This window comes from Nomascus leucogenys, chromosome 1a (genome assembly GCF_006542625.1).
Source record: "Nomascus leucogenys isolate Asia chromosome 1a, Asia_NLE_v1, whole genome shotgun sequence".
NCBI classification, from domain to species: Eukaryota; Metazoa; Chordata; class Mammalia; order Primates; family Hylobatidae; genus Nomascus; species Nomascus leucogenys.
Genome location: NC_044381.1, coordinates 57,113,931 through 57,125,979, shown reverse-complemented (window position 1 = coordinate 57,125,979; position 12,049 = coordinate 57,113,931). Strand labels below are relative to the sequence as shown.

General features: G+C 38.6%; 1 protein-coding gene across 6 annotated transcripts in view; it reads right to left on the bottom strand.

The window, feature by feature from the left end:
- Positions 1-12,049, bottom strand: part of PRUNE2 (prune homolog 2 with BCH domain) — a 297,985-nt gene that overhangs the window by 41,511 nt on the left and 244,425 nt on the right. For all 6 annotated transcript variants that reach the window (XM_030809666.1, XM_030809689.1, XM_030809702.1 and 3 more), the window contains exons 10-11: positions 8,864-8,943; positions 5,932-6,132 (exon numbers count right to left, since the gene is read on the bottom strand). In XM_030809666.1, the coding sequence (XP_030665526.1) occupies positions 5,932-6,132; positions 8,864-8,943 (281 nt within the window). The remainder of the gene's footprint in view (positions 1-5,931; positions 6,133-8,863; positions 8,944-12,049) is intronic.

Genomic DNA, 12,049 nt, shown 5'->3' with positions numbered 1-12,049 from the left:
TCTTCCTTCCTACATGGGTTAGGACCCTAGGATGCTAATCTTATCTCCCTTCCTGGAACTCAATTTCCCATCTGGTCTCTACTCCCTCAGAACTCTGGATTCGGAAGCAGGTTTGTATTCTGATGCTCTTGTACACACCCTTCTTTCCCTCCAGTGAACTTTCCATCCACCAGACCCTCTTCATCCTGTTTGGTACCCTCTGACCTGCTCTAGCTTTACCCTGGTCATCTCTGTGGGGTGAACATAGGGTTGTTTTGTTTTATTTTCTGCAAATTTTATTAAAATTCCCTTATGTAAAAAATTTTTGATTGGGTGTGGTGGCTCAAGCCTGTACTCCCAGCACTCTGAAGGCCAAGGCAGGTGGATCACTTGAGCTCAGGGGTTCAAGACCAGTCCTGGGCAACATGGCGAAACCCAGTCTCTACAAAAAATAAAAAAATTAGCTGGATATCTTGGCATGTGCCTGTAGTCCCAGCTACTTGGGAGGCTGAGGTGGGAAGATCACATGGGTCCAGGAGGTCGAGGATGCAGTGAGCTATGATGGCACCACTGCACTCCAGTCTGGGTGACAGAGTGAGACCTTGTCTCAAAAAAAAAAAAAAAAATTGTATACTACATTCTTTATTATGGTTATGGTAAAACACATATCACATAAATATAGTCAACTGATCTTTGACAAGGAGCAAAGGCAATACAATAAAGCAAAGATAGTCTTTTCAACAAATAGTGCTGAAATAACTGGGCATCCACCTATAAAATAATGAATCTGGACCCAGGCCTTTGATCCTTCACAAAAGTTAATTCAAAATGGATCATAGACCGAAATGTAAAATTCAAAACTGTAAAACTTTTAGAAGAGAAAATGTAATTGGCCTTGGATGCAAAGATGACTTTTTAGATACAACACCAAAGGCACAATCCATGAAAGAAATAATTGACAAGGTGGACTTCATTAAAATTAAAACTTCTATATAAAAGACAAAATCAAGAGAATGAGAATAAGAAGACAAGCCACAGACTGGGAGAAAATATTTGCAAAACACATATCTGATGAGGACTGTTATCCAAAATATACAAAGAATGCTTAATACTCAACAATAAGGCCAGGTGCAGTGGCTCATGCCTGTAATCCCAGCATTTTGGGAGGCTGAGGTGGGTGGATCACGAGGTCAGGAGATCAAGACCATCCTGCCAACATGGTGAAACCCCGTTTCTACTAAAATACAAAACATTAGCTGGGCATGGTGGCATGCATCTGTAATCCCAGCTACTCGGGAGGCTGACGCAGAGGAATCGCTTGAACCCAAGAGGTGGAGGTTGCAGTGAACCGAGATTGCGTCACTGCACTCCAGCCTGGTGACAGCACGAGACTGTGTCTCAAAAAAAAAAAAACTCAACAATAAGAAAATGGGCAAAAGACCTGGACAGGTACCTCACAAAGAAGATATACAGGTGACAGGTAAGCATGTGAAAAGATATTCAATATCATGTGTCATTACAGAATTTCAAATTAAAACAATAGCAAACATACCTATTAGAATGGCCCAAATCCAAAACCCTGACACCAAATGCTGGTGAGAATGCAAAGCGACAGGAACTCGCATTCATTGCTGGTGGGAATGCAAAATGGTCCAGCCACTTTGGAAGAGTTTGGCAGTTTCTTACAAAATTAAGCATACTCTTACCTTACAATCTAGCCATCATACTCCTTGGTAATTACCCAAATGCACTGAAAATGTATGCCCACACAAAAGGCTTCGCATGTATGTTTATAGCAGCTTTATTCATAATTGCCAAAACTTGGAAGCAGCCAAGATGTCCTTCAGTAGGTGAATGGAAAATAACCTGTGACTTGTCCAGACAATGGAATATTATTCAGCATTAAAAAGAAATGATCTGTCCAGCCATGAAAGGATATGGAGGAACCTTAATTGCATAAGTGAAGGAAGCCAGTCTGAAAAAGCTACATATTGTATGAGTCCAACTACATGGATTCTGGAAGAGGCAAAACTATGGAGACAGTAAAAGCATCAGTGATTGCTAGGGGTTGCGGGAAAGGGAGAAATAGGCAGAGCACAGAGGATTAAGGCAGAATAACAATTCTGTATGATACTACAATGGTGGATACATGCTGCCACTATACATTTGCTCAAACACATAGAATGCACAACTTGGAATCGTGATGATACTACAAGCCAAGACTCCTAAGACTCTGAGCCCCCTATTGGGAGCACATCTGGACATAAATTTGATATTACTTTCTATGTACTGTTTCAAAATATGCCACACAAAGACTTTATAGTAAGTGAGAAACAAACAACTGAACCCCTCATGTAAACTATGGACCTTGGGTGATAATGATGTGTCAATGCAGGTTCATCAATTGTAACAAACCAACCACTTGGCAAGGGATGTAGATAGTGAAGGAGGGTGAATGTTTGTAGAGAAACAGGGTACAGGAAAACTCTGTACTCTCCACTCAAATTTGCTGTGAACCTAAAGTTGCTCTAAATAATAAAGTTCATTAATTTTTAAAAAGTAAAACGCATTAATGAAAGTACCAGGATACAGAAATGCTTCATGAAAACAATGAAAATGACCAACGCCACTCATCTGTTACTGTGTGATGTGTATTATTCTTCCTCTGCACATACACAGACACATTTATTTTTCAAAAAGTATGATTATTCTATATATTCTGCATGTTCTATACAGATTGTTCTATAATTTGTTCCTATCTATTAAAACAGTACAGGTTTGAGACCAGCCTGGGAAACATGGCAAAACCTCTTATCTACAAAAAAAATACCAATTAGCTGGGTGTGGTGGCACATGCCTGTAATCCCAGTTACTCAGGAGGCTAAGGTAGGAGGGTCACCTGAGCCTGGGTGGTCGAGGTGGCAGTGGGCTGAGATTACATCAATCAGTGCACTCCAACCTAGGTGACATAGTGAGGGCCTGTCTTAAAGTATAGATAGATAGATAGATGATTATAGATAGATGATAGATAGATAGATAGATGATAGATAGATGATAGATAGATAGATGATAGATAGATAGATAGATAGATAGATGGATAGATAGAAAGAATAGGCTTTTTGTCTCAGTAAATATAAATCCTGCTCATTTTAAAGAGTAGCCTTCAAGTATTCCATTTTGCTGATGTCTTATAGTTTATCAATCCCATAGACACAACTATTAAAGAAAATTGCTTGAAAGAGAAGACCAGTTGAATATATTTGATAGTGAGCTTCACAAATTTTCCATAAGCAAAATTGCACTGTGAGCAAAAACCCTGGCAGAGGTGTTTGGTCATCAGCTACTGAATAAAACAGGCAAACGGCTGAAAACCTTTAGGCGTTTGGTAGAGTAACGCTTAATTTTTTTTTTTTTTAGAGTCTCCAAGTCAGGAAAACTGGATAAAAAGAGGCCTAAATGTGAGCAAGAGCTAGCACATTTGGCTTCAAGTATGTAAGACCAATTTGGTAACAGACCCTTTCCCATTCATTGTTAGCATATTCACTGGGAAGCAGCATGGGCCAGGAACTAAGGGCAACAATGAGCTGCATGACCTTAGGCAAATTACTTAACTTCTCTGTGCTTCAGTGTTCTCGTTATAAAATGAAATAAATTAAATGAAAACTATATAATGAATTATATAATATAATGAGGTATATAATATACAATGAAAACTATAAATGAAAAATATATAGTAAAAATATATAATATATAATGAAAATATAGAAATGAAAAATATAATACAAATGAAAAAGTATTCATTAAAAGAAAATAAATTATGGCCCAAATGTTTTTGAAAAACTATACCTTAAAAACCCCTATTTTGTTTAGAATGTATATGCCTGGTTCAAAATGCTCACACGAGAAACCTAAGAAACAGGCTGCTTTCAAGCATTTATTTCATACTTCAGAACTCAAACATATTTATAATCCAACCCTCTTATACAGTCACTTATCCATGTCCTCATGTTTACAAAATATAGCTATTCAGAAGCACTCTGTGTTTTCAAAGTTTCATGTTTTTGTTTAAAACCTCTGACTATATACCTTTCATTTAAAAATTAAGGTAGATTTAAAAATTCAACTTAGTTTACAATTCTGTCCTTTGCATTTAAGACCTAAAACAGGGTTGTGGCCATTAAACTGGTTCTTTCAACACAGCTGTGTTAACTACATTAAAAAAGCCACGTCAGCAAGTGGCAGTGTTAATTACCAGCTTGCTCAGCCACCACTGCTTTGCTTGACAGTTTTACTATGTTTAAAAATAAAAGGTTCAGATGTGGTGTGACAAAGCTCTCCTGGCAACAAGGAAGCAAATACGGAGGCAAGAGAGGGGCCAGTTGGGTCATGCCACAGTCTTCTGTGGGATTTTGTCAATATATTAGCAGGAAAAGAGCAGGAGCTGGTAGGGATGGATAGAGGAGCTGCTGAAGACTCTCTGGGATGACAGGAAATAATACAAATTCCAGACCTTCTTTCACCTCCTATTTGTGTATTTCAGCCTACAGAATCAACTACCCAGATAACTATAGAAATTCACACGTGATAAAAATGCAATATAAAATATCTACTTACACTAAAGAACTTACTCATGTAACCAAATACCACCTGTACCCCAATAACTTATGGAAAAAAAACTCTACTTAAGTATAATAGACTATAAAACAAGTCGTTTAGCCATTTCCTTTTTGAGGAAATAAAGCCGTAAGCTCTGTCAAGGTAGAGTGTGAACTGCACTGCTCATGTCGGCTCAATGACCATTGGTTGAAATAATTAGCCAATTTGGTGAATTTTCTAATTATGCTCTTCTAGGAGTGGAACTGCTAGAATTAGCATGTCTCTAAAAGTCAGGCCATCACTTAATTGTAGCACTGTATTGCTTTTAAGATTGCGTGAATTTTAAAAATGAATAAAAGCAATAGCTGTGTCCCAGACTTTCTCGCTTTCACTTTCAAATATTATAACAACTTCAGAGAATTCCACCCTGGCTAGAATTGAAACAGAAACTACATAATGCCATTAAAAAAAACACAAATGATTGTATTTGTACATATTTCTTAAATCAAATTTCACAGAGTAAGAGAAAGAACTAAAGACTGAAGTTCCTATCAGGAGTGTCAGTCTTGGATGATCTGAAAACTTTTAATTATCTTTCTTTTTATCATTTCTCTCACTCCCCCTAAACCATCCCTTCTTCCTTCCTACTTTATTGGAGATGCAGGATCAAACATAAAGTCCTTGCTCTTGTGGAGCATACATTCGAGTGGTAAGAGAAAGAATAAAGATGCAAACAAATAGTTAAATAATACAATTTGAATTAGTGATACATGGAAAATAAAATGAATACTGGGACAGAGAGTGACTAGATGGTGGGAGTCAGGAAGTGGGAAGCACCTTTGATTACAGAGGTCAAGGAAGACTTCTCTGAGGAGGTGACATCTGATTAACATCTGAATAAAGAGAAGGAGTCAGTCACGTAAGGATCTGGGGAAAAGAAAATTGCAGATAGTGGGAACTTATACAAGAAATTGTCAAGCTCTGATTTCTCTTCTTCAAATTTTATCGTCCGGATTAAATTCTCCTCCTCTGCAAACCCAGCCCCAGGTTTCTTGTAACACAGCATGTAACAGTCTTTCCTCAGTCCCAGTGCCTAGCATAAATGCTAGCACAGAGTGGGGGTTAATAAAGAGCTAGCACAGAGTGGGGGTTAATAAAGGTTATGTATGACCTCTGTGAACCATACTTTCTCCGTCAAGCTCCAAACTGTCAATCATGGCCACCTATGACCTGAAATAAAAACAGAAGCTTCTAGAAATCACAAAAAGGATCCACTGGCACAAAAATGAGAGGTCTATTAGAAAATCTTTTACTTATTTAGCATTTAACTTTGGCCTTGCCAACTCAGTGACTTACCATGGCCAGTGTACTCAAAAGAATCTGCTTCATCGGGGGTATCAAGTTCATCCACATTGATGTCAATTTCATCTGGACTGTCCAAGTTATCATCAGAGAGAATAGATCCTTCACTTTGGTCCAGAGAAAGATTGATATTTGGGGCTGTGAGCTTGATTCTCCGAGGATGAGTGTCATTAAGATCCAGAGAATTAGGAGGTTCTAAAGAAGAAAGAGAACAGCAACATCAAGTATTAAACCAGAGGAGCAATCTAAATCAAAAATTCAAAATCCCAAATGCTCCAAAATCTGAAACTTTTTGAGTGCCAACATGACGCATCAAGGAAATAGTCACTGGAGTATTTTGGATTTCAGAATTTTGAATTTGGGATGTTCAACCAGTAAGTATAATCCAAATATTCCAAAATCTGAAAAAATCCAAAATCTGAAACACTCTGGCCCGAGCATTTAAGTAAGGGATACTTAACCTATATGTGGCTGCCAAGAGTGGGTTTGGGCCCAGTGGAAAACATTTTTAAAGTCCTTTCAGCAAAAGCAGACCTGATAGAAATCTTTGTATGAGATTTAGACACCCTTCTTGACAGCAGCCCTCAGTAACTGGATCCTCCCAACCCCCTCCGCCTTGGCCATGTAGAAACAGGAAGTAGGAGTTATTACTAAATGGGCAGATAACTAGTTTTTAGAATTTCCCTGCTCAAGTTTGAAAACTTGAAATTGCTATAATAATTGAATTAAATTTTCACGGGGTATATTGCATAAGAAAAACAGTTAAGTTTTCATATACAGTTGTCCCTTGATATCCATAAGGGATTGATTTCAGGACCCCTGGTGGAAACCAAAATGTACAGATGCTCAAGTCCCTGATATAAAATGGTGTAGTGTTGACATATAACCCATGCACATCCTTCTGTATACTTCAAATCATCTCTAGAATAATTATAATACCTAATACAAAGTAAATAGTTGTTGCACTGTGTTGTTTAGAAATAATGACCAGGAAAAAAAGTCTGTACATGTTCAGTACAGATGCGATTTTTTTTCTTTGAATATTTTTCTTCTGTGGTAGGTTGAATCCACGGATGTGGAACCATGGACAGAGAGGGCCAACTATATTTTCTAATAGTTTGTGTTGATTTTGCTCCTATGGAATGTAGGTTAAGAACTTTGTCATGTTCACAGACACTCCCAAAATACTTCTTTTAGGTCCTGACAACTCTGTATATGATCTTCAGTACCCATTACCTGGCCAAAGTATCCTCCCAGGTAACATTCTTTGAACTCACCCAGTCACCAGCTCTTATGCCAATCTCGCTTGACATTGGTTCCCATAACATAAGTGATCATCTTACGTGTAGGCTCCCTCCTTTCATTGTAGTATGCATCTTGCTGCTCAGCTGCCTTTCATTTAATAGAAGCGGAGCTGGAGAAGCCATTTTTAACCAAGCTTAAACTAACAAAACAAAGGTAGAGAGCTACTCTACTGTAGTATAAGAAATGTATTTGGTCTTTGGCCCTGGTTCCAGGCACAGAAGTCTTAAAACCCTTGTCATTTCTTAAGGTGGATAGTGTCAGAATTGAATTATAGGACACCCAGTTGGTATTCATTAGATAATTGCTTGGTGTGTGGCAAACAAAACAAAACAAAAAAGCACCCTACACATCTGGTCACAGAAGTGTTCAGTGAGAGCAGAGTAGGAGAAAACAGTTTGCTGCCTTCACCTAAAACCAGAAATGACAGGATTCCCAAGCACGAAGTATTTTGAAGACCATTTGGTACACCCTTCAACTCTGGAATTCTGGCTCTGGCCTTGTCCTAGAGAAATGGGCATTGTTCCCTTGTCATTAAGCTTTTTCTTTTCTGAATGGAACATCACCCAAACTCTGTTCCAGGTAACGGTTTTATGTATTACTTGAAAAAAGTTTCTATTGACAAGTAAGTTTGAACACTGAGTTTCTATATTTCAGGAATTTGCAGAGCAGTGATGTCCCAAAGAATTATTTGTGATGATGAAAAGATTCTATATTTGGCTATTGAGCACTTGAAATGAGGCTAGTGCAACTGAAGAAGAGCATTTTAAAAAATTATTTTTAATTTTAATTAATTTAAATAGTCACATGTGACTAGCTGCTTACCATATCAGATAACCATAGCTTTAGTGCCTTTATCATTCAAAAGTACATTGTGAACTTGGAAGATTCAAATAAGCATACTGTGGTTACCAAGCATATTTGGCCATAGAACATTTAGAAATAATTCTGTTACATGACTAGTATTTTGAAGAATGCATTTCAAATACTAAGACAGAAAACAAATGTAATTGCCTTCCTTCTTCCTACCACACTGTAGGCTTGGTTGCGAATACATGATTCAGGATCTTGGTATGATCCTGGAGTTGGTGTAATGCAAGAGAGTGACCCTGGAACAGAGCGAGAGTCATATAAGTTGCAACTGAAAAATTAAATTCCTTTTTGTGTATGCCTTGGGTTGTAAACCCCTAAAATGTAGGGTAGTTGTTTTTTGTTGTTGTTGTCTTGGTTTTGGTTTTGATAGTTAGGATACTGAGCATTCTTGATATCACATTTCCAATTTTAAACATTCTTACAATTATGTGTAAATGCGGGGGACTTAGACATTAGTCAGAATTTGGTACAATATACAGTAGCCAATTATCACAGGAACTGAAAACATTGGCAGATAAGGCTGTGGTCTAGGAGATAAAACGCAGCCCACACTAGCGAGCATCAGTATTCAAGCCAACTCTTAAATTAACCAAATGCAGCCTAACACCTTCATATCACACATTTCTTTTTTCCTCTCACTGTTATCACTGAAATCATAAGTTAGATGCACAGGAAATAATTCTTTCACTGAATAATGAAAACGCTGGGATACAGAATACCAACGAAGGAAATGAACAAATGCTGCTCTCACCAGGCCTCATGTCTGCAGCACTGGCACTCAGCACCCCTTCTTCAAAGGGGATGTCCATTCCTACATCCTCTGACAGTAGTCTGCAAAAAAAGCAAAGCAAAGCACATCAACAACTGTGTAGGACTTCATTTCTTTTGAAAAGGAAACCCACAGAGTCCAGGATAACATCTTCAACTCACTTAAAATAAACCACGTATGGGGACTGAATCCACTGTAAGTGGTCCCAAATTAAAGAATTTCTGCAGTTATGGTAAATGAGAACAATGGACACCAATTTCACTTGCTTACATCAAGTCACTTCTGCTAGCTCACTTAATAAACACACACCAAGTGGGAAACTCAGAAATAGGAAATGCAAACAACTAATAAAATATACTTTGGGGACATTTTATATATATATATATATATATATTTAACAACAGGGTCAATATATGTGCTTTGTATACATCTCTCACTCTGTAAATTTGAGTATTTTAATTAAATTCCCATGGACAGAGGGAGAGAATATTCTGTTGATCTCAGTTTTCATTTGTAAACTAGGGATATACCACCTACTTCCCCAGGTTGTTTAAAGATTAAGCTACAAAAGTAAAGTGCCTAACACTCCTGAGCAGGCATAGACTGATGTTATTTTTCCTCCTGTTTTGAATATTTAAAGAGTCACTGTGAATATATGTTGGTGAAGATGGCTCTGGTCATGACCTCCCACCTCTTATTTCTAATCAGTGCTGAGCCCATGACCATCTGTATAAGGACATTTGGTAAGAAATGTGTAGGGAAATAGGAAATCCCAAAGACAACTGTGATGAATCTATATGCTCTTCTAAGAAGCTGACCACTGTTCACGATAAATTTCTCTTGATTTATTTTCATCCCTGGACCTTTGTTCAGTAAGTCCCCATTTACCATAATATATATTTCTTCTCAGTGAGTTTCATATAATTTCATTCACCTAGGGTGAATTGTTATGATGTGGGCACTAACCTAATTTTAAACATGATAAACCTTTATGTTAAAGTTCTTAATTTAGTCCCCTTCTCCCTCTCTTACTATACTTTGCTCTATGTAATGCTGGATCTACCAAACCTTTGGAGTTTAATCTACTTCTCCAGGATGCAAGTCAAATCCCCGACTGTCAATAAAGCACTATGATGAAAGAAAAGAATCTGCACCCTTAGTGATTACTGCATTTGCTTCATTTATTCAACAAATATCTATTGAGTGTCTACTATGTGCCAAGGATATAGAGGAACAAAACAGACCCGTCTCATTCTTGTGGTGGAGTTGGGATGATGGAGCTAATACAATGACCCCTACCTTCAAGAACTCAATGCTGATCCCCTGGATAGAGGTAAGTGCCTGTGTACTTACCCACCAACTCCTGAGACCCCTTCAAAAGCTCAGCATCAGGGAGTTTCTTTGTCCACATTCTTTCTGTGGCTTTGACCCTGTGTGTTCTCTAAAACTAGACCTGTGCCCTGGTAGCAAAGGAGCATGCAAGAGGTTGGCATCTAAGACAGACAATAATGTATCAGCAGGAACAAGATAACCTGTGCCAAACAGAGATACACTATGATAGGTGGAATCGAACCACGTTATTCAGCAACAAAGATTGGGGAGGTATGCAAAGAGAAGATCTGCACCAGGCCCCAGTTTTGAAAGTCCTAGGACCTAGAGGGATGGATGTCTGGGTATCCCATGATCCTGCAGGTTTTGGAATTCCTTACAATGATCTTTGTCATTTTGTGTGTTCTTGACATCAAACCTCTCGTACCTGTCAAGTAGCAAAATGCTGCTATTAAGAGCCACTGGATTTAAATCTTAGTTCCACCACTTACTGTGTTGGATTGAATTATTGAGCCTGAAAAATTCTAAATGCACATGTACATCATTTTTCTAGTTATCTGCCTAAGAGTCAACCTTGAACAAAAATAAGGACATCAGATTTCTATCTGCCTGACAGAGCACATAGGATGTGGGCCTCGGCATCAAAATAAATATGAGGGTTTTAAAATAGATAGGATCAGCTTAAGTTTAATAGATTTTTTTTTTAATTGTGAATTGTGGGCAACATCATGGAATAATTGCAGGAGTCCTGCCTGGATATGAGGTTTTAGTTCTGAGTTATAGTTCTGCTGCCAGTATCGACAAGCTGATTAACTCTGAGAAGATTAGTTGACCATTTCTGTGATTTTAAAAGGGGATGATAACCAACATCACAGTGACTCTGGAGAATAAATATAATACAAATAAAAGTACTCTGTAAGTCATAAAGCACTGTCTGAGTTTAAGGTATTACATACCCTCCACTTAAAACATAGTACCAGGAGCAGTGGTTTAATTAAAGTATGTGTCATGGTTGGACAAATCATAATTAAGGTCACTATAATTTGGGCATTAGTCCAGGTAAAAGATAATCTTATTACTGCACAAATCTCCACAGAGCCTTGAAATGCTCCTCAACTCATTGATGTTAGAAAATAGTGCCTTTGCCTCTAAGTGCTCCTTTTCAACACAAAGCAGAGACCCTGTGAAGAAGGCACAGATTTCTTCCCCCTGTGTTAGCATGCACTGGGGGAAGAAAAATGCTGAAGGCTGTGATCAGCGGATGACCCAAGGAGAGAGATCCACACAAACCCATGGATATTAAAGAAGGCTAGGCTGGGTGCAGTGGCTCACGCCTATAATCCCAGCACTTCGGGAGGCTGAGGCAGGCGGGTCACCTGATATTGGGAGTTCAAGAACAGCCTGACCAAGATGGAGAAACCCCATCTCTACTAAAAATACAAAATTAGCTGGGTGTGGTGGCGCATGCCTGTAATCCCAGCTACTGGGGAGGCTGAGGCAGGAGAATTGCTTGAACCTGGGAGGCGGAGGTTGTGGTGAGCCGAGATGGTGCCATTGCACTCCAGCCTGGGCAACAAGAGTGAAATTCCGTCCCCTTCCCCCCAAAAAAGAAGGCTATAGGGACATGTTAGAAAACCCCTGGGACAGAGGGAAAACTGAGCCAGAATAGCCTAGAAGCAAATCTAAGAGAAACCCAAGTCACGCTCTTTGTAAATACTTCAACCACTTTCATACATTAAGCCCATAAACATTTGCAGAAATGAAGTGGCCAAACAGAGCAGTTGGTGATTAAGCAGGACGGCAGTTTTAGGATCAATAACTGAAGCCTCTCAGGATCTG